Source organism: Pseudopipra pipra, chromosome 7 (genome assembly GCF_036250125.1).
Source record: "Pseudopipra pipra isolate bDixPip1 chromosome 7, bDixPip1.hap1, whole genome shotgun sequence".
NCBI lineage: Eukaryota > Metazoa > Chordata > Aves > Passeriformes > Pipridae > Pseudopipra > Pseudopipra pipra.
In genome coordinates, this window is record NC_087555.1 from 21188616 (window position 1) to 21212179 (window position 23564).

Sequence of the window (23564 nt, forward strand, 5' to 3'; positions counted from 1 at the left end):
GCAGAGGCTTTCTAATGGAAGTAATGGGTCATGTTACCACCATCATGCAGGGAGCCAGTTTTCTTCGAAGAAATACCTTCTTCCTTGTCTGTTGCAAGGATCCAGTAAGAAATGGATCCAGGGGATTTTGAGTGTGCCTGGTACCTGTACCCAGGTACCTGTATTGGAGGCATGTGTGTATGTGAGGGAAAAGGGAGGGGTCCGTATTAGCCTCTTTTTGCTGTGATACGGAGTTGCTCTGCTTTTCTTTCCTTACCTTTCCCAGCCTCTAAATCCATCCAGTGCCAGCCTCCAGTGTTACTTCTAAAACATGATTTTGAACAGGAGAGAAAAGCAGCAGCAGCAAAGCTGAGTTAAATTGACAATTCTTACATCTATTGATGTTCAGAATAGCAGCTGAAAAAGCCATGAGCGGAGCTAGGTGTTTCATCTGCAGGCTTTGAAAAGACAGTGCTGTTATACCTGCTTTCATGGCTGGGAGATAATGGCCAGAGGGACAGATTCAGGTTTTGTTCTATTTGAGAGCCCCTGATTGAACTTTCTTAGTAGTCATGGAAGAAAAACATCTGTATGAGCAACCTTTTAGCAGTTCTTGAAAAAGATTTGAGGGTTTGTTCCTAGCGGAGGTGACATGCGTTTGCTTGAGTTTTAAGTATTTGTTAGATTTATTAGTGTATCAAAGGTTAAGCTCCCCCTTTCAGATCAAGCTGCTCTTTGTTTTCTTTTCCTGTTTATTCAACCAGTTATATATTACTCAATTACTGTTACAGATTTACTGCTTTCTCTTGCCTGCACTCCTTCCATTCTGGCAGGCTGTTTTCATAACTGCAAATATAATAAAGGCTAAGTGAGTCATAGGAGGCTTTAATAGTTTTGAATACCTTTCAGATTTTTTGTTCTTTCTTTTGGTAGCAAATCTGGGTTCCTTTTTGCATTTTTTTACTTTATGAAAAGGTTGCAAATAGATTTGAGTATCTGCTTACTGCAGAGGTATGTCACACATAGACATGCCAAGTTTGTATTTTCTCCTGTTTTGTATTTTATATAGTACAAATACATATATTATGTATTTTTGTTTTGCCCTACTTACTTCAGAAATCTAAATTCTTAACCTCCTTAGAAGTAATGTCATCAGAAATAATTTTCCACAGTATTTCTTCATTTGTTGTTTTTGATTTGTGTTTGGTTTTTTTTTTTTAGGAGAAAAAGAATTACCTCTCTTGGTGCAACAGGATGTACTGTAATGAAATTTTTGTATCAGAACACATTTCTATAATCCCTCAATAGTAATAATAAACTTTATGCTAATTTATAGGATAAAGTATCTTTTTATCCTCTGTTGCCTGCTAGGATTCTGAAGCTCTTGGCTTGTCTTCCTAGCAGCAAGGCAATTCTTATGCCTAGAGAGGAGCTAACCGTGTTTCTTTGGATAGTACAAGATCTGTGCTCAGGAGCTGAGTCTTTCATATCCTTTAAGTGAGCTTGAAAAGATCATTGTAATATTAGTTATAATTTGGCTTTGAAGGACAATGACTGAATAGTTTTTCTAGAAAAGTTTTGGATTTGTACTTTCATTAATTATATGTTTATACTGGAGTTGGTGCCCCTTTAATGCTAGAAGGGGCACAATTGAAAACATGCCCATCATGCAGATCTGTGTTTACATTGCCTCTGAATTGCCCCTTTTTCCTTTTAATAAGAGAAACATTGCATGAATAATGACTCAAATACAGTCACTTCTGTTTTCAAGACTGCCACTGCCATGGGGACAGACAATCAGAGGGGGCAAATGTCTGTTCCAAATGGTCTGGAGGGAACCAAAGGATTCATTTGCTCCTTTCTTGCTTTTAGTGTGAACCAGACATCTGAAGATTCCATTAAGCTTTCACCTTACTGTCATGGTTACTGTCCTAGTTCTGTGATTTATTTCTCTCTAGTATAAGACTTCCTAAAAAAAAAATCTTCTCTTCAGAGCAATGAGGCTATCTAGGGGGTAAATCCACACATCCCATGGGCTAGGGAAACCTTTTCTCTAGCAAGACCTTTGAAAACATGTCCTGATTCCAGGGATGCCTTATTTTCTTGATCCAATTTACGTATGCAAAGACAGTGGAAATGCATTTTACTTTTTTTTTTTCTTTTTTTGTAGCAGTCATCTGAATATAGGCATGAGTAAAGGAACATCTGCAGATGGTTTGTTGTTTGGTGGAACCTTTCTGAGTAAACCCATAATCTTCAAAGATCACTTTATTAATACTGTTATCACCCATAGCTTTACTACTGCCATGTCATTTTATTTATCAGTTGCACAATGAATTATTTTGTTGGCAGAGCTATATACCCAGTGCCTTATTTCTAGTGCCATCTTACTCTTATCTATTATTTTTAAAGTACGGGTGTGATTTACAATATTGATATCCTTTCAGTCTTGGGAATCTGTATAGAGAAATGCACTGTAAAATGCTCCAGTATTACAAAAGATTTACAAATTGGCTATGTTTGTTCATCTACCTGAAAACTGAAATTAAAATGTGTTTCTGAACTATTTTTTCCTTGATACCTATTGAACCACCTGCTAGACACAATATCCTTACAATACAACCTCAGAGTCTTGCCCAAATGACGGAGAGGATGAGTTTAGAACCTGAAAGATCATAATTCTCTAAGGAGCGGGTACAGCAAGTATTTTTCCTTTATTTTGTCCTACATGTATCATAAGCCTGACTTGAAGGGATAACCTAAGAATGGACAGTGTTTGACGCTCATTGATCCATAGCTTGATCTTAACATCTAGCTGGTGCTTTTATAGTAGAAATAGAGACTGTATATCAAGCAGTGATATTGATGTTGAGATAAAAACCTAGTGTCAAGGCTGATAGTCATGTTATATAGGTGCTATGACGCTGGTACAGAAAATGTTTGGGCTGCTAAATGTTAAGGAAAAATATTAGAACACTACTGTATGTTTAAGTTGAAAGTAACCTTTTTTGCAGCACTTACAGCATCCCAAATTTTCTATAGAACCCTGTGTGCCAGGTAATAATTTAGTCAAGATGAATAGAATTTATTTTTAAAGAGATCTTCTATTCATATGCCTGAAATATATAGCAGTGATTTTTTGAGTGACTTGCCTTGATAACTTCAGTCATTTGCTGGACTATGATAAGCATAAGCAGATCAGATAGTAGTGCTGCAGTTGTGTCCAAAGTTTTTCCTAGCAAGTAGTGTTTGATTGTGAAGGCTTGCAGTGAAACCATTAACCCCAAACATGGAACAGAATAAACTTAGTGTAGAAGACAAATTTGTTCTGTGAGTATTAAAAATGGGTATTGGTCTGGGAATGCTTATACGTGAAACTAGGGGCCTAAATATTTTGTATACCTGTTGGCCAAAACGGATGTATCATTGTAAAAAAAAAATCCCAAATCGATGTTATTAATGTAGGCCTGAACTCTTGTTTGAGAAGATTGTGTGAGGTTTTGGCGGTCTGCTACTATGGTGTGGCAGTGAAGCAACATTATTGTAATAGTCAAAAACATTATAATTATTGCTTGGGGTGAGAGGTCAAAGACAAGAAAAGCTCTAGAAGAAGCTTTATTGCAGTGGCCTTTTTTCTCTCTTGATGTAATTTTAGTAGAGTTAGATCCTTTTCTGACTTTGAGTGAAAATAACACTAAGTTTTGCTTGTACTTTGGGCATTTTGTAAAGTTTGATTAAAAAAAAAATTGCTTTTGTATAAGCCAGTGTTCTTGATGTTGCCATAAATCAAATTAATCAACTGAACTCTACCTGTTTTGCTTAGAAGCTTTTTATTGTACTATATTTAATGAACTATTTCAGTACCTTAGAGATGACTGAATTGCAAGTGAGATCTTTAAGACCTTTCCTGTTCTTGGTGATTGCTATAGAAAACTTGAGAAAAGGTTCTGATGTTGGAGATTAGATTCAAAATAATTTCAGTGAGAGTGCTATCAAGCTGTCTTTGTGTAGGGTCTTATGTAACTGTGTTCCAAATGGGAAGTTAAGCACTGTAAACAGTAATATTCCTTGATGCTATAGCCTTTGGTTGTACACAAATACAGCAGATAGATTTCCTCTCTTTTCTGGAAAGTGTTTCTTATTGAAAGGAAGTGCTGGTGACAACTGGGATATCCAGGTCACTGTCAGTTCAAGTATTTCTCATTATTTTATAGTGCCTTTTTCTAGTTACTGATAGATAAAAATATACTGTTTGTAACTTTCTAACAACAGGAATTTTTTGAAAATCAAATAAATAGATGCATTATTTATTTACTGTGTCAGACCTTTATTTTAAAAAGGGCTTCCACACATTCAGATCACTGACTCTTTTTTTTTTTTTTGGCAAGCAGCAAAGCTGTTGAGATACAGCAATGACACTTTATTCTGTAGAAGTGGGATAAAATATTGACTTGTGGCCTTGCATTTGATTTAAAAAGATGTACTGTTTTTCTTAACAAAATGATAATGTCTTCTATCTGCATTTGGCTGAAGGAATTCTTTAATATAGGAATTGTATTCTGTCAAAAAGACAGGCAGGAATTGCAGGTGGGACTTCAGAAATTTGAATTTCTAAGAAATGTGAATCAGTTCTCTGGAGAACAATATAATATCTTCAAGATGAGGGCCAGCTGAAAGACTTGGCATAAATAGTGGCCTCCAGGTGCTCTGGTACCAAGGGAAATAGAAACTCTGCCCAGGCTGCACCACCTTATATGGGTCCCTGTGAGAGCATTGTGGGTGTTCCTCTGGCTGCCTTTTCCAGGACTAGGAAGAACCTTTAATTATTTTTTTATTTTTCTGTTTTGTCTTAAGCAGTTGTTTAGAGAAGATTTACATAGAAGATAATATGTTGCTGTGATTGTTTATCTGATTATAAACAGTGGGGAGCACATCCCTTACAGAGTTGAGACTGGGCAATTTGAATGTGTAGTGTAGGTATGGTCAGGCAGTTGATGGGGCTGGGACCTCTGGGGACAAGGAATGAGTGAGGACCCACATTGTGTAGGATACTGCAGCACAATTTCCAGAGGAGTTCTTATTGTGAGTTGTGGCCTCATTCGATTAAAATTTCTCTTTTAACTTCCTCTTTGTTGTAGCTAAATAAACTGCACTTTGATTCTTCCTGCAGCTTTCCTTTAATTCTGTAGTACCCATGAAAATTAATAGCAGGTTTTTAGTTGTTCTAACTTCTTCTAAGGTTTACTTTGAAAATTAGAACAGGTCTGCTTAGGTCCTAGAACATCTGGAAGCTATCTGAACATGAAAGGTGATGTCAGTGAGACTATTTACTGAACACTTTTTTTCTGGCTTCTGAAGTGTTGTTTTCATATGACTGGGAATTATTCTCTGTGTTACGATTGTATTTTGTCTTACTAAAAATAATGGGTTCCCTTATCAGGAAAGAAACTAGCTGAACAACTCTGTCTTTTTAACAAAATCATTATAAATCAACTGCTCTCCTGGTTTGCTGAGTACCTGGTAAAAGTGAAGAAGCAAGAGAGAACCAGGCTTTTGTTTGTTGTTTATGATGGAGAAGTATTTGAAATGGTGGCGTAGACTTGGAGTTACTTTTGGTGTTTGAATAAAGTGATGTGTGGAGAATGCCTTGGTGAGAAAACCACCTGTGTCAGCTTCTTGAATTGCAAAATAGGGAGAGGAGGGGGTTTGTAGGTTAAAACTGTCCCTGCAAGTGTATTTCCATCACCCGTATATGTAATGGTGGTCACTTGCTGTCCAGTACCAGCTCTGGGGCTGGGAGTGCAGCCCAGCCTACCTGTCAGGCAGCTGCTGCTCTGGGAAGGTAGAGAGACAAATAATGAGAAAGCTGTAAGACCAAATGCAAATACTTTGGGCTAAGAAGGAGAGGTGGGAGAATTGGTGAGAAGGGAAGTAAAACGAGACATGCTATCTGGAAACAGAAAATGAAAGCATTGGAATCCTTGTTGTTTAATAAGAGGTTGCCGGACAGTTGGTGTGACTTCTGAGAAAGTACACTTGGGGATTTTTCCTCCTTTGTCTGGGGTGGAAGACATAAGCATAACTAATCATAAAGCTCATGTAGATGTGCTAGAGATGGGTGGGGCACCAGGCTCTGCAGTGGGGGATGTGAGGCTTCAGCAATCTTATTAGACTGCCTGACCTCATGTGTGTATGTGTTCTTTATAAATGCATGGAGCTTCATCTCTCCAGCTGTTGCACACATGTTTTAATAAGAATATTTGGTCAGTTTTTAGCTCTCTGCAGTGTAAGTTAGACACTGTATGAGTAAAGCCATATTTCTGATGTGTACCATGCGTTTATTGCTGTGTGTCATTAAGCACTCTCTAGTAATAGTAGAGTTCCAGTGATAAAATTGCATTCGTCTGCTCAATGGAAAATAGAGTCTACTAGCATTTGCAAACAAGTCTCTCTGTGACACTTCTTCAAAGATTAAATTCTGAGTTAAGTTGTGATAAATACCTTTTGACAGTCATTTGAAGTCAGTTAAAGATGTGAGAAAGAGTAAAGAAGGGGACAAGCAGTATTGGTTCATTTTATGTTTGGATTTTTTTTTTGGTATTGATGTTGTAGGGTGAGTTTTTATGTTCCAGGGGTTTTATTTCTTTTTAATAGTTGTATCGATGCTCTGTATTAGCTAATAATTTATATTTAGCAGTTATGCGAAAGCTAAAAATCATGCAAAAAAACCCTAAGGAAGTTGGGGAGGAGTAAAGAGAAATTCGATTCATGCTTTTTACAATGTTTGCATAAGCCTGAAACAACACAGGCAAGCTGCTTTAGAGACCAAAGTTAACTATTCGGTTCATGTTGCACTTCTTGAATTGTATGTGGAGCACACCAAACTAATTTAAAACATTAACAGAGAAGTGGTATAAATTTTGAATGTGGATCCTCATTCAGTGTGTTGGGAGGCCTGTGAGTGCTCTCGATTAGCTCTGAGGGGCTGTGAATAGTTAATTATTCAGCACGGAGTTCTGAAGTTCAAAACTCTAAGCACTTTCAGCAACAGGTCAGTCATGTGAAGTCTCAGTACTCAGTCGTTTTTTGCAATGCTGCTCTGGACCTTGTTTGCTCTTCATTGTGAGTGACTTTAAACTTTGTTTTCCCAAGAAAAATGTGTGTTTCTAATTGTTGTAAGCTAGATCCTTTGTTTTAATTCTGTCAGACAACTATAGAAGTTAATTTCTTTTGTTAGGTTTAAAGTAAACAAACTTTGGTACAGCTCCAGAATCTAAATGACAAGTGTATTTTTGGAAACTTTGTGTATTATGTTTGAAATATATCAACTTTCTGTGAATGTGGCTCCATTCAAGCTTTTTAAAAGAATGCTTTTAAGAAATTAAAAAGGTCTCGTGAGGTAATGCGTCTTCACTGTGGTTTGGTTTTGTTTCTAACGGTAAAATTCTTAATAATAGTATCTTTTCCATATAGTGGACTATATGTTGTAGGACACAAGAGTGCTGCCTTCAGAATTTACTGTAACATAAATATATTAAGAGATGTAGAGAGTTTTCCTTTTATGCTGTTTTGGATTTTTTTAAAAGTGAAACTTATTTAGTGATCAGTCTTTGCATTCAGGAGTACACTGACTAGTCACTAAGATGGGGAAAGGTATCAAGATAATTAAAATTGGAAATCAGCATAGATGAGAATATGTGAAAGCAGATTGTGACTGAAATGTCAATAAATATTACAACACAGTAGAATTGGTTATACTGTTATTTTATTACTGTATAGAGGTAAATATTGTGGAGCTGGTAGGATTTGTTTGAATTATTTTAATAAAAAGAAAAATTTGGGGAGGAAAAATATCACTGTTTCCTCCCATATCTGTTCTATATTAAGTACGCTGGCACTGCAATTTGGGTTCATACTGCATAGTACAGTATTTCTGTTTATACTAATCCAGTAAATCTGCTTGGAGAATACACAATTAGGGTTCTTTGCATAATGCAAGGGAGGTAAAAAAAGTAACTAATTTACTTTTTTCAAGGTACCTATAAAGAACTCTTGTTTTGGGCTTGATGTTTATTGGTCTTTTTTTTTTTTTTCTTTTTTCTTTTTTTTCTTTGTGGATAAAGTGTGGTTCATTCCTGTTTTGAGAATTGTTAGTTTGTCAGTATGGAATCATATATATAAATACATAATTGACTTTTAATTTTTATCCATTTATTTCAGAAGAAAATCTAAAGCACCACCTCCTCCTTCTGAAGCAACACTCACTGTTGTTTCTCCATTTGGTAGCATAGAGTCAACCAACCTCATCATGGAACAGAAAGAGAATGTAATCGATAAAGATATTGAACTGTCAGTGGTCCTGCCAGGAGATGTGATCAAGTACACTACAGTTAACGGGAGGTACGTTACACAGAATTTTTGTTTCATTTTTTTTTCTTTCTCAAGTTTACTTCAACCTTCATCCAGGTTTTAATCACTTGGTAAAACACTTCAGTTAAGTGAGCCTGAGAATAAAGTGCATCCAAAGAAGAGCAGCGAAGCTTGTGAAACGTCTAGATCACAGGTCGTATGAGGAGTGGCTGAGGGAGCTGAGGTTGTTTAGCCTGGAAAAAAGGTTCAGGGGGGACCTTTTCTCTCTCTACAACTACCTGAAAGGAGGTTATAGCGAGGTTGTGGTCAGTCTCTGCTTCCAAGCAACAAATGATAGGATAAGAAGAAATGGCCTCAGGTTGTGCCAGAGGAGGGTTAGACTGGATATTAGGAAAAATTAGCTTATGGTAAGGATTATCAAGCATTTGTACAGGTGGCTCAGAAGTGGTTGAGTCGCCATCCCTGGAGGTATTTAAAAGACATGAAGATATAGTACTTAAGGACATGGTTTAGGGGTGGACTTCACAGTGCTGGGTTAATGACTGGATTTGATGATCTTAAAGATCTTTTTCAAATGAAATGATTCTGTTATTCTACTATGATTTTGGGTAGATATGGAAACATCTACTTTATACATTTATCTACCATTTGGGAAGAATGTTTTTTTGAGATTCAGAAGTTCTGTGTGGCACCTCTCAGGATGTGTAGCCATAAATGTTGTTTTTTCTGGTCACTACAAATCTCTATAAAATACTGTTTTGTATGATGCACTGAATTTTCCCAGATAAGACATTTACTGTGAGGTTGAAATCATAAATCCTGGGACTTAAAATGTTGTGTTAATTATCACAGCAGGTCTACTAAGGAGGTTGCTATTCAAGGCTGTGTATGGATCACAGCAACTCGGATGCTAGTTCGTTGCTATCCTAAGCTGTAATAAACAAACCTGTTTGTGTATTGTGCTTGTGTTAGTGTATCACCCGTGTCTTTGCTGCTGAAAGCAAGAAGATTGATTTACTTACTTATTCATTCAAACCAGGTGATGTAAATGTGTGGTTATACCTACTTCACTTCTTAATGAGAGATAAAGTCTGGCTGGAGTCTGTTTGTACACTGTGTCATTTGCTAGAGTTCATGAGGTCATTGCTTAGGCATCAAATGTGAGCTTGTTCACCAGAGCTGCAGTGGATGAACTTCTGTGGGTTTTTTTTTTTTACACCTCCCCTTGACTCTGTGTGGTTTTCAGGATAACTTATATCTGAGATTTTATTTCCCAGAAGAAATGTTCTGAAATAATTAGAGACTACCTGATGCTTTATGGTGTTCTTGCCAGCATGTTTACAAGGAATGTTGGAGTCTGGAAATACAGTACCTTCCTTTGGTTTTAAAATTTCTTAAAGGTGAGACGCCATGTGTACACTGTCAGGAACTTCTCTTTCTTCTTTTCTCTCCCTCTGTCCACACTGATGAGTACTGTGGCCTTCCCTCATGCTTTGCTCAGAACAAAGTGCTGGAAAGGAGTGTTGCATGTATCTTCACTTGGTCAGATTACATTGTGTATAATTACTCAGTGTTCAAGACAGGCCTCACAGGCTTATCAGGAAGAGCATATGTTTCCCAAGCAGTTTTATTGTCCCGCAGTTACAGGGATTTTTCAATCCAGATACTGGATGTGATTGAGTTCATAAATCTCTCTCTTGCAAATAAGAGCCAATATTAGCACTGCTAAGCTCACTCGGAATGAGAGGAGATACTATGCAGCACCTGCAGTCCACTGTGAAACACATTTCAAACTATCGTTTAGTCTAGCTTTGCTCTCTGTTGATAGTCATATTTTGTGAAAAAATAGGCAAGATCCCTTTAGAAATGACATAAACAGACAAATGGGTACTTTGTCTCTTTCCTGTTCATAATTGGAGATGAGCAGCTTCAAATGTCCTGAGGAGAGAATACCTTTTAAATCTCATACTAGAAAAAGCAAAATGGTGAGTTTGAACAGCCATTTGTTCAAACTGTGTAGTCCACTAGAAGAAACTTCTCTATTTCAGATAAAGTTGGGTTGGTTTGCTCCCTCTGCTTTGGCATAGTGGATAGCATAAGCTATGCAGCACAAAGCAAGGTGTTACAGAGATCAAAATCCTGAGTATGTATGAGTAAGCAAAAGAGGATCGGAATGAAATTCAGAAGGAATTTTAGAGAAAAAGATTACAAGACTGAAGAATATTGATTCTTGTGTTGATGTCAAATAACTAAAGTGAAAGACTGAGAAAAAGAAGGAGAACTGAAATAACTCATCCCTCGTTCTGAAACTTCAGGCACGGGTGGATTCTCTTATTTAAACCTCAACACCAACTTATACTTTGTAGTAGTTTGCAACAGGGATTCAGTTCAGCTCTTCAGAATCTGACAGTGATGTGTGCACTCTCCTAACATCAGAATTCCTGGAGGGGGATCCAGGCAAACAGTTATCTCAGAAGAATGACCAACCTCCCCCCCTCAAACATGGTAAGAGCAATGAGTGGGAGGAAGGTACACTGTTCTGAGACAGGAATAGAGAAATGAGTGAAGTTGTTTGGTGGCTTTTTTTTTAATTGGAATGTTTTCCAGTGATTTTACAGCATATGACTGAAGAATTTTCAGCAGCCAAAGAAGAAAAAAACCAAACCAACTTAAAAACTATCTTTTTTTTTAGCAGCCTAATCATTTTAATTTAGTTTTTTTGTTTCCCACAGGGAAGAAATGCAGAGTTTGAGAAAGTTTTCTTGAAATTGGGTGATTAGTTTCAGTTGTATGCATCAGTAAATTAACTTGGCAATTTCAAGGGCCAATATGGTAGTGACATTCATTAATTTGGAAACAGTGTGTCAAACATAGTTTTGCAGGGTAGTGTGTTCAGGACTTCAGTTTCAGATGCCTTTTAGAGAGACCTTAGCTTTGCTGAATTTGTTTTATATGAGTCTTTTGTGAGTTTTCATTTGATCCATTCTGGAGTATTTTCAGTCATTAATAAACTGTTGGTTTACTCTGTATAGCTACCTACTGAATAACAAGCTTTGTGGTGTTGCCCTACTTTTCTAAACCTATTGTACTTAAATTTATTTGTAACAAATTCTGGGAGTTTTGGTGGGTTTTCTTGTTCTCCATAACAACAAATGTCTTTTTCTCTTTAGTGAATAGGATTAGTAAATATTTTTTTCAAGGAAGACCATGAAGCCACAGTAATTAAGTAATTGGAGATCTATAGCAAGCCACAGTGTGTGGAGGTTTCTTCTCTTTTTTTTTTAATATTCCATCCCTACCTAGGAATACTTTTGGTGATTATTGACAATTTTCTTTGTTCAGTGGTGCTCAGTGCAAGTTTCATGATGGAAAGGCTTTGTTCCTAAAGTTTGATTGTATCAGAATCTTAACTTCTTCTTTTTTTTTTTTTTTTTTTTTTTTTTTAAGTAGCAAGTTTCTAGCCCTTGTTTTTGGAGAGGAGTGTGGAAGTTTGATGCAGTTTTTCCTTTAAACACTTGATTCAGTATTTGAAGGTACACCTTATACTGTTGATCACAAACATAACATGGTTTGATACATTCTGGTAAAGGTTCATCCTTTAACTGTGTTATGTAATGAGAGGCTGCTTTTAGACACTTTTTATTGTTATTTAGCCGGGTAGGAATAACTAGAAGAAAACAGATGAGAGATGAAGGGGTGCAGGAATATGTAAATATATTTAAAATCAGAGATTTCCAGAACTTAAGTAACTTAATGAAGTTAAGTTGAAAATAAGTATTTTACTGAAATTAGATAAAGCAGGACAAAGAGATGATGTAGTCTGAGGCAGCTGATGGCCACTGTCTGGAATTTTACTAAATATTAATTATGGAAGCTGTTAAATTTACTGTGATAGATGTATTCTCCTATCTACAATCCTTGAAGGTTTTAGCAAAAATAGTTTTACAAGTTTTGGAGGATGTGATTACAAGAAAAGCTTGATTTTTGTACCACTGTAGGAATACCTTTCTAAAGCAGTCATTGAATACTTCTTGGGCTCCACTGGAGGATGGGGGTACTTAAAGTCCATCATCTTCCAGTCAAGCAGGTCATTTCTGGAAGTACCAATGGAAATTAAACTTGCACTAAATCACTGTTCTCATGTACTGCTTTGCATGTACCTGTCTTGTTTGTGAGCAGCTGTTTCTCACTTATCATTCTGTCACTTCTTGTGTCACTGGTTAATGTCAGGGCTTGCCCCTGTCACTGTGGTGAATTTCTATAGGATGACTTTTTGTGATCTTTGCTTGGGAATTCTCACACTGGTCATCTTTGGTGTTCTTACTGTTTTCCAATAACTGAAGAGCAGCTTTTAAAGCTAGTCAGTGTATAAAAATGCACCAGAAAAAAAGTAATGGGTAGCTTATTGGATATGCTGATAACCAGAAAGGTCACTGCAGAAGTAGTATCTGCAGTCACCTCTGGCTCTCTCCTTCTTGGCCATGCCCAGCCCCCAGTGAGATGGGGGAATGATATGATTTGCATTTGCAGCCCTTTTTTAGGGTGGGATGGATGTATTTGTTTTATTAGGGATTAGAAGTACAAGAAATAGAGGAGTTCCTCCTTCTTTCTTCTAGCAGGAGATGAATTGAAATAAACTCTCTGGTTTAGCTTTGTGAAGAGGGAGAAGTAGTTATTATTCTGCATTTGGCATGGTATTCCTCAGACTACTATATATATCATCCAAATGAAAGCATGGGAATATATGACATTCTTCTGTACCTCTTCAGACCATCTGATAACTACTTTTGATACATTGGAGTATGATTCCTGTATGTTTTGTTTTGTCTTATTGTTCCTTCTGCCTTTGTCTCCTGAGGCAAATGTTCTTCTGCCCCTAAAGCAGGCTTTCCTCTGGAAAAAATATGTCTGTAGTATCTATATCTGTCAGCTTCCAGTTTCCGTCTTCTGGAAGTGCAGCATGTGCACCAGAGAGTCCAGCCCTGCTGCCACAGATGAGAAGACAGTTTGCTTAAGGAACACTTGGTCTTAAAGATGAAGTGAAAACAGGAATGATATTCTAGGGTAAACTAAAGGGAGGAAAAATTCAGTGTTCACAGTAATTTCTAAAATTGAGTCATTCTTAATTCTTTTTACAGAACTGTATAATAGAAAAAGTCTGTTTTAACTTTCTACTTAATAAATGTATTCATGTTCTTTGTTATCTAGAATTCTGCTTGGCCTGAGTCCTCTTTGTAGAAGCTCTCTATTTCCACATTTGGCTATGCTACCAGGATACTTGCATCTGTTATGAGATTACATCTAGAGTTTAAGATTTCTGATAAAGCCATACCAGCCAAACCCTGTATTAATTTTCTCATAGACACTTCAGCATTCTTTTCAACATACCATTTCATTGCTTCACAGACTTTTAAATTATTTTCATAATATACTTGTAAGACAGAGCAGGTGATGGATTTCTGTTTGTAGCTGTAACTGAGAGATACAGAGAATGTAAAAAAGAAACTGTCCTTACAGATGGTTACCAACTCAAAAAAAATTATTGAGGAACGATCCGATAGTAGTATAACCTTATTCAGTCGCTGTAACATGCAAAGTTAGTATACTGTTCTTACTTTTGGTTTATTTAAACATTTATGACACTTCTTTTTAAAGTACAATTTAATAAATTTATTTCAGTAGCAACTGGAAATGCTCAGGATGTCTTAATATGCCATTCTGCATGTTCTTCCTTGAGCACTGTGAGAACAAGGACATAAAATTACTGACTGCATATGACAAATTCAGTTTGCCGGGCTTCATTGTGGAAAGGACATCTGATGCATCACACAGAGCTTCTCAAGAAATTGTATCCACCTGCTGTATTGTCATTTAGCTTCTTTCCCTCTGTCTGTACTAAACACCTAGAGAATTTTAGGATCCCTAATGCAAAACCTCCTTAAAAAGGTGACTTCCTCAAACTTTATTTCTCCTGCTCCTTCCAAAAAGCTCATTCTCATCCCTTCATACAAGGGACTTTCTGAAAATAAACTCCCTTGTAACTCTGAACAAATATAAAAATTTCAAGCTTCAGGAGAGAACTGTTCTTAATGAATAGCAGGGCATTTATCACCACTGTTAAAGTTCCCACTAAATGTCAAATGAGGTGGCTAATCCACATGTCCCTGTTGACCTCAGGAAAGCTTTGCTTCACACAAGCAAAAATTTCCCCCTTTGCTCAAGCACTTGGCATACTTATATGCAAATTGGTCTTGTTTTCCTTTTAGTGGTTTTTTGGGAGTTGACTTTTTTCTTTTTAATTTTATTTTTTTAAATCTTGAAGATATTTAGAATTGGTGCCTGGCAGTAATTATTTAGTCATGGAAGAGAAGGGATGAGCTAAATTAAATGTTTAGCAGCATGTTTTGTTATAACCTGCTTAATTGTCACCTGTTGTGACAATTCCATATGTCTTTTACAGGAAGCCGATGATGGACTTGCTGGTCTTTCTCTGTGCACAGTATCATTTAAATCCATCAAGTTATACTATAGAGTTGGTATCAGCAGAAAGTAGCCAGATTAAATTCAAACCCAACACGCCAGTGGGAATGCTTGAAGTGGAAAAGGTGATTTTAAAGCCAAAACAAATAGATAAGAAGAAACCTGCTCCAGTTATACCAGAGGTGAGAACTAAAGTTAAAGCAAATTGAGAAATTAGAGTCACTGTTGTATTCAACATGTTGAGCTGGTAGCTTGACCTCTTGTTTCAGCTTTTCCTGTTGTCTCTCATTCTCTCACCTTGCAGCTCTGGGAAATGCTTCACTTTATGTTCTTGATAACCTCCTCTTAGGTAAAATATATTTGAATTTGTTGCAGCAAATGTCTTTGCTGCCAAAAGAAGGAAATATTACAATCTTATTTGAAATTCCCCATCCTACTGTCATTTTGAAAATTTCTGCAGATGAAGTGTGGCTGAATACAGCCTTCCACAGACTGAAAATCAACATCTTGTACAATCTGTCATGCTGTGATATATGTGCCCTTCTGACTGTATGTTCATTTTCCTTTAATGCATACTGTACTCTCTTGTTACTTGGCTTTATTTATATATTCTTAAGAAGGCAGAAAGTTTTAGAAGTACTAAACCAACTTCTGGATGTTGCCTAAATCTTTCCTTCCAACTTTGAAGAATACTGTAATTTATCTAAAGCACTGAGCAGAGGGCCAGAAGTGCTCTTCTCCTGCACTTTTACCTTCCTCCTACACATGTGTGCACACACTCACTCCTAGCTCATCACCAGACTTCTACAGCTCCTAATATAACCTCACAGGGCACCTCACCCCAGGCATACCCTGCTGCACAGGCACATGGCAGGTGCTAAAGGAGAAGCAGACTGTTTCACGTGTCTTTTCCTTGCATTACAGGGAATAGCAAAATAGTTCTTAGTTTCTCATGCAATGATTCTGAACCTATAACATTGGTGAAGTTGGCCATAAGTGGAGTTCCTGTGGTTACTCTGAGGCTGTTGTAAAAATGCCAGTTCATTCAGAATTTGTGCTGCTATTTATTGGAATTTTCTTCTCTTTAGCAAACGGTAAGGGTAGTGATAAACTACAAGAAGACACAGAAGACAGTTGTAAGAGTTAGTCCACATTCACCCCTTCAAGAACTCATACCAATTATCTGTAGCAAATGTGAGTTTGATCCTTCACACACTCTGCTGTTGAAGAATTACCAGTCTCAAGAACCCCTTGATGTGACAAAATCTCTTAATGACCTTGGACTAAGAGAACTATATGCCATGGATATCAGTCGAGGTAAGATACTTTTCTAAATTGCAATTATATAAAAGATATTTGCTTAATATTTTAATAATGTATACATTTAATTGGGTTTTTTTACTTATGAAGAAATTATTTTCTATCAATTTAGTATATATTTCATTAGTCTTCCACAAACTTGAAACTGAGACAGGTTTACTGGACTTTTGTTTTTGGAAGTGCTGTATAGAAGTTTTATTTTCTAAGCAAGTGTTAAGTAGCAACAAAGGTAGCTGAGTACAAATCCTCACTAAAAGCAAAGCTTTTTTTTTCTTCCCTCACACCTTCCCCAAAAAATGCGACAACATTCTGTTTCCCTTAGCTCATAGACATAAGATCATGATAACCTAAAACGAATGGAAACATTAGAGAAAATTAGTTTTGCTTTAAAACTATTTAAAATTTTAAAAGTGTTAGAATATTCTAATGGTGTTTATGTATATTTCTGAGTGCTGCTTGCTAATTTTATAGGTTGTGAAGGAATAATAATGGTCTTTTTAATTGTGGTCCAATGGGCACAATGAACTAACTTCCTAATCTTTGTACAGACATTCCTAGTCCAGGTTTTAATTTCAGCTGGACAGCTCTGTTTTTCATGACAGATTTATTGTACTATGATTAAAAATTCTGTACAGTGTGGTTTGATCTGTTTTAGACATTTCTCACAGGAAATTGATTGACTCCGGGTTTTGACCACTACTGTATTTGTTTCACTTTATTTCTGCTCTAAAACCTGGGGGGTTTGTTGAGGTTTTGTTTGTGTCTTTACCCCTCTTTTTACCTAAATATGGTAACTTTACTCTTTGGTGATTACAGTTTTAAGAGTTCTCTCAGTTACTTCCTAAAGGTCAGAGTGACAGATTTGGGCAACATGTCCATTTTCTGTAGAGAAAACAAAAATGAAACATCTCTCTTCCCCAGTGGAAAACAAAGTATTTTAAGTTGTCTAAACATGTTACTTTGACTACGTGTGCCCATAGTGCATTGTCTGGTTTGTTGTCTGGTTACCTACTGCTTTCATTTACAGACCGGCAAAGCTGCATTTTGCACAATATGATTTGTGCCTCATTTGTATCAACAGCCAGAAATCCTTAGGATGGCATACAAGGACATATGTTGGCAATGCCCTAAGAGGAAATTTAGATATTCTTCAGTTCTTAATACGAAGTAGTTTCAGCATTTCAATTTTGCAGACAGGTTCAAAGTTCTGAATATTCAGTTATCTTTATAAAAGTAAATGGTGAGGTATACTTTTTATTTAATAGAATTTAAATTCAAATTTTATTTGATTAACATATTTTGATTTTACATTCCTCTTGTCTTCCAAGTTTGGACTGCCTGACAATCCAAAACTTACAGAGCAAAGTATTCTAAATACTGATTTTTCTCTTTGCTTCAGAAATATAATTGGAGCCTCCCTCCTTACAAACAAGATTCCAGTGTGTGTTGCATGTCTCCAGTTTCAAGTTCTTGAATAGCTCATAGTATTAGGCAGTAAAGATACACATCCTTTTATTTCAGCAAAATAGCCAGTTAATTTTCCCCTAATGTTGAAGGTTCAGCTTGGCTTTCTGTGTTTATAACTTGTAACTGCATCCTTGATTCAGATTCATATTTTCTGTCTTTCTTTTTGTCTTTCTGTAGCCACATCACCAGTTGATTTAAATTTACGGTCTTTGCAAGGTATGATTTACTGAAATAGGCGGTGAAACTGTAGCACTTATGTGACATTACCACCCGTAACATTGTAACATCTGCTTAACTGTGACAACAGTAATATGTCTGTCCTATCTTAAATGCATATTTAAAATGATAGTGCAGAAATGGATATGCCCAGCTATATAAAAAGTATTTTTTTATAGTTTTACCCTAGATCAATTTATTACATTAAGGATCACATTTATATTGATACTTGTACCAGCTTTTCTGATTTCTGTTGCTCATTGCATTTGCGTTCAATGGGATTTCTTTAAGAAAGTTCATTCCAGTACAAAAATTAAAAAAGAGACAACTATTACATTTACAAATCCTCTGCATGAATAAAACCCCGGATGAGCTCAGTTGGTGATAAAAACACCAAGGTTGTGGGCTTAATCCCCATATGGGCCACTTGCTTAAGAGCTGGACTCAGTGATGCTTGTGGGTCCTTTCCAACTCAGAATATTCTGTTATTCTCTGAAAAAAATGTAAGGAGGACAAATTCTGCAAGCCACCAGAATGTGAGTGCCACACAGTTAGTTAATGTGTGCAGGACCGATCGAGGCTTTGGGTGATCTTTCTCCATACTCACACCATGTGCAGGCTGGGGCCTGGGTTGTCCCACTTGACAGTTTGCCAGGAATTTAAGCTGTCAGGAATGGAGGGCTGAAAAGACTGTGCTCTTTTTCCCTTTTACAGCCTTTGTTGTATGAACCATAACATATGACAAGTGGGATGGGCTGGAGTGAGTGCTAGGGGTATTAAGAGCTGCTGAAACTCATCTGACCTGACTTCTGAGAAGGACAGGAGGAACATGGATGGTGGGAGATCTCTTCATTTTGCAGCACCTAGAAAAATTATTAGTATAGGTGATTTATGATGAGTTTTGTGTATCACTGCAGGAGGTTTATGACTCAGTAAAATAGGAAGAATCAGGAGAAATAATATCCACATGAAATAACATGTAGAACTCTTGTTTTCTATTTTAGACTCCTACCAATCTGAAAACATAGATGTTCTGAAGGAGAAAGAAAACAAAGGATTTTTCAGCTTTTTTCAACGAAGCAAGAAGAAAAGAGACCAAGTAAGGTGTAACTTTGTATCAGCAAAACTTCTAGAAACATATTCATATTGAACAATCAATACTGTTGATTGTTTTCCAGAAAGTATATGCAACTTGGATTTCTTTTTATTTCCCGCACTTCAAGGCTGCCAGTGCCCCAGCAACTCCATTGATGAGCAAGCCAAGGCCAGCATCTATCACTAGATCTAACACTGTCAGCAAGCAGTATGATTCAAACACTCTGCCATCAGAAATGCCGAAGAAACGGAGAGCTCCTTTGCCACCTATGCCAAACTCCCAGAGTGCTCCCCAGGAACTCTCACAAGCCCAAGTCAGACCTGCACCTGATATTGTGAAATCCAACAGCTTTGATAGGAATGCACAGGTTAGTTACATTTCCTTCACTTCTCTTCATAGGTATAGACATAATAATCCTGACAACCCTGTTGTTAGTATATGATGAGGCTCGAAATAAATGGGAAATAAAAGTATAATACTTGCTTTTAAAAATTTTAGCTTGAAAATAACTACAGAAATTGAAAGATGCATTGCTTTTAAACTTCAGATCCAAAATAGCTGCTGTATTTTGAAAAAGTAAAACCAACTTCTTGTATAAGTTGGTCTTGTAAGCACCTTTTTGTTCTTTTGTTCTCATATACTTACATGTGAGAACATTTTCATGCTTTATCATATCTAGTAATTGATGTTGTGATATTTCTATTAATTTTTAATGTTTTAGTTACATGGGATAATAAGTAGTTTGTTCTTTACATTGCTAGAAAAAGGTGGGCATCTTGAGGAGCGGTCTAAACATTGTTGTGCCCCCAACAAGTCAAAGTACGGTTTTTATTTTAATCAAATAGGGGTATATTTTATTGAAGCTATGAGATGTGGGCTACATATTTAAGTAACCTATATATCCCATGACTTGAAGATATTCTGCCAATAGATTTGGTAGAATTGAGGCATTAACTCTTATCCTGGCATTGCACAAGGTTAAAATTTTATTTATTTATTTATTTATTTATTTCATATTTTGCTGTAAATACACTTAAAGGTTGTTTTTTGATGTGAGGTTATTGGCATGCTAGAAAAATTAAATGCAGAACTAAAATACAAGTCTGAGGGATTAATTTTGAGTTAGACTTGGAGACAAATTTCAGACTGTGACTTCCTTTATCTTTATACAATGATTTAGTCTTTCACTGATGCACAGAACCACAAGAGAGCACTGTTTAACAGAAGTTCTGTCTTTGTGTATTGTGTCTTGCTGAAAAGCTTTATCATTTATCATTTGAAGAAGACAAAGGTTTCTTTCTGAATTTTAATAAAAGGAACCTGGGGGAGAGAATAAAATAATGATCTTTTTTTACCTCACTATGTTTGTCTTTTAATTGAATTCAAATTTTTTGAAAATAATTTATTAATGTCAACATGCTTTAAATGATTAATATCCTATTATGTCTGAAAGTAACGTATGACTGCTTGACTGTCACTCAAAAAATTGCTTAGATTTATTATTTTGTACTGACATTTCTTACTCATCTGAAGTGATTTGGCTGAAGTTGAATAGCTCACAAAGATAGGACAGAACAAATTATATTTTTGTGCGGATTTTCTCTTTTGTACTACTTTGTGCAGCCCCCTTAGGAAATGCATGCCAAAGACTTCTAAGGTGACTTCTGTTTCATTCTGACTTGATTGCACAGTGATTTATCAGAAAACACAGAGTTTGGGATTTAAATGTGCTCTGTGTTTTGAATTAATTCAAATAAAATATTTTGTCTTTTAGTATCCACTTTCCAATAAATATCATCTAATTAATGAATTTGGACTGAATGGTACATATTGCTCAACTTGTTAAGGGAACTCTTGAGAGGGATCCTATAAGATACTTCCTTGGAGAATAAAGCTGCTCCTTGAAAGAGTGCTGAGACATTTCCAGAGACCTTCCTGCAGCACAAGAGTGGTCCATTTACACAACCCTAACCCTAAAAAAGTTTAAATCTCCAGTCTTTTCCATTGGAAAAGAAAGGGAAGGGAGAAGATGGGAGAATAGGGAAAGGATGGGAACCAGCTAAACAATAAAGTACTTCTGAAAAGATTTTTTTAGCCACTGTCACAGAATAGCTTAGTTAGGATTTCTGGGAGGGATGAGTTCCATGCTTAAAAATTTAAGCCAGAACCTTTCTTGCCTTCAACTTCATGGTCAGCCCTTTAAAGGAAAAGTTGGGCAGTGATGCAGTGAGTACGATGGACATCAGGGAGTTTTTGAGTAGAGTCAGGGCTACCTCGGAGAAGACAATGCTCAGGACTACCTGTACTGAAGCTTGCTTGAGAATCATTTGCTATTATTCTGAGATGTTTCAGAATTGGTGGTTGAATGTTGCATGCATCCACTTTTCAGTACATCAAATACATAACCTTGTCCCTTTATTGTATTTACCTCTGTACCAGGAAGGATGCAGATAAATCCTAGGTGATAATAGTAATATCGTGTGTTCGGACAGAATATCACTAGCTGAGTTGCTCCAAATAAATTCTGTATGTACTTTCTTTCCAATAGATCAGAGGTATATTACTTCCTCTGTAGTACTTTGTCTAAGTTTAATTATTTTAGGAAGCTTAAGTCATGTAATAGAAACTGAGAGCATGAATACACTCAACGTAGGAGCAAATACATTTTTTTGCTCTTACACCTTGGACATCCATTTGCCTGCATACTTGTACAAAGGGGAGAAAGAAATACTAGCAATATGGCTAGCAATGTGCTTTGATATCCCTACATGATACAGTTGCCTGTATGTCCTCTGTTAAACTAAGATATGTATGGAGCAAAAGAGGTAGGTACTGGTGGTATGTGAGGTAAGGTTTCCAGCACACTGAAATGCTCCGCTACTCCTATATTCTTTCCCAAATACTTACGTTTTCTTCCATTCCAGCTGCAAAATTATTATGGCTTAAATACCTTTACTTGTTTTTTGAATTGCTAAGAAGGGCAAGGCACCACGTCTGCCACTGCTTACAGAGGCTAGAACTTGGGAAGCACTGATATGTACAAGTGTCTGCTTGGGGTAGTGTGGCATTTGGTGCCAAATTTGTCTGTACATATTTGAGACTAAAAAGTTTCATATTCACCCTTGCTTGTTCCAGGATGAGGAGGGTGTACAGTGTTAAAAGTAGAACTCTGGCATATGTTGTGGAAGTTATGACAGAGTTCACTGGTGTTTCTGCACAAGCATAGTTAATTAGTTTAATGATTCTAAAAAGAATTTTAATTTAAATGTAACTGATAAAGCATTGGTTATCATTGGCAGTTGGTATGACACATGAATACCCAGATGTATATATTCCACAACTTTGTCAGATATGTCTTAATAACATTATTTTAATTTTTTTCCATCTGTTTAAAGTACTATTTTCACATTACAGCCTTTGTTAGGATTTGAAAGCTCTTAATATTCATATGTTGAATAATTCCTGAGAAAATCTGTTCAGCACTCGAACCTCAACTGGAACATTTAGTTCTTTCTTGAAATCTCTCTTTGCAAGTCGTTTGTTTCTTTGGATGCAAAGGGCAGTAGAAAGGCTTATAAAAATCTTCTAGTAGCATTTGTGCTCTTATGCTGAGAACATTATTCCCTCCCCCCCACACACACTCATTCTGTGCAGAAGGGAACTCTGGTGACATCTGTTTGGCTGAGCGAGTGTGCGCAGAGCTCTGAGCCAGCCGAGTCAGCTGAGGGAGCCTGTGTGAAGCAGACGAGGGTGAGACCTTTGAGCAGAGAAACGTGTCTTTGTGCAGAACAGAGGGGCTGCAGCCAGCAGCTACCAGAGAGGAGACAAATAGAACTGCCCAAACGCAAGGAGGAAGTACCTTAGCAAAAAAAAACACCCTCATTTGGGGAAATGATATTGTATTTGACATCATCTCCTGAATAAATTCAAAGGCTGAATATTAATTGTTTTTCCTTTTTAAGAACTATTTGGGAACTGTGAATACGAAACTATAAAAGTGTAAACCGATTTTTGTTGTGTGACATTTTAATCAAGAACTGACTTGTTTAAAGACTATTCAAGCATGCAAGTATTTTTAATTAGGAGTAGAGTATGTCTGTATCCTCTGGTGTTCTTAAAAGAACGTTTCACCTTGTGCTTTGTGTTTTTTCTCTTTAAAGCCCTGAGTTCTGCTTTGCTGTAAAAGGTTTGAGTTGCTTGCTTTGGCAAGTGATATTTTTTTTTTTTGGAGTGATGTCTGGAGGAATTGTGTGAATGTTGTGGACAGTGTTGCTCCTTACAGTGCAGTAAAATATCTATGGATCTCTCATACCTGGTATCAAGGTGGGACAAGTCAAATGACCGAGCGTGCCCAGGGTGGCTCAGAGGATAGTTTTCATCATTCCAGTTTATTCATTCAAGTATTCTATTGAGATCTAACAGGAGCTGCCAAACACTGCCTGACAGACATCTTGTGCCAGTATCTTTTCTCTTGTGAGTAATTTTCTTTATAGATTTGATTGTGTACAATCAAATACTCTAGCTTTTGCTCTTTAATATCCTGCTTACTGTAGGATATGTATTTGTTCAGTGGTAGCTTTCTAAATATTAGCATCTTATTCCATGGAAATTAACACTGTCAACAGTTCTCTTGTCT

At 36.6% G+C, this 23564-nt stretch overlaps 1 protein-coding gene across 12 annotated transcripts in view; it reads left to right on the forward strand.

Moving 5' to 3' along the window:
* COBLL1 (cordon-bleu WH2 repeat protein like 1) overlaps positions 1-23564 on the forward strand; it is a 77273-nt gene that overhangs the window by 33771 nt on the left and 19938 nt on the right. For 6 of the 12 annotated variants that reach the window (XM_064661024.1, XM_064661025.1, XM_064661028.1 and 3 more), the window contains 6 exons: positions 8200-8379; positions 14810-15011; positions 15918-16146; positions 17794-17832; positions 18837-18931; positions 19056-19295. In XM_064661024.1, the coding sequence (XP_064517094.1) occupies positions 8200-8379; positions 14810-15011; positions 15918-16146; positions 17794-17832; positions 18837-18931; positions 19056-19295 (985 nt within the window). Of the gene's footprint in view, positions 1-6949; positions 7102-8199; positions 8380-14809; positions 15012-15917; positions 16147-17793; positions 17833-18836; positions 18932-19055; positions 19296-23564 lie in introns of those variants that run through there. The other 6 variants (XM_064661026.1, XM_064661023.1, XM_064661031.1 and 3 more) reach the window with 4 other exon arrangements.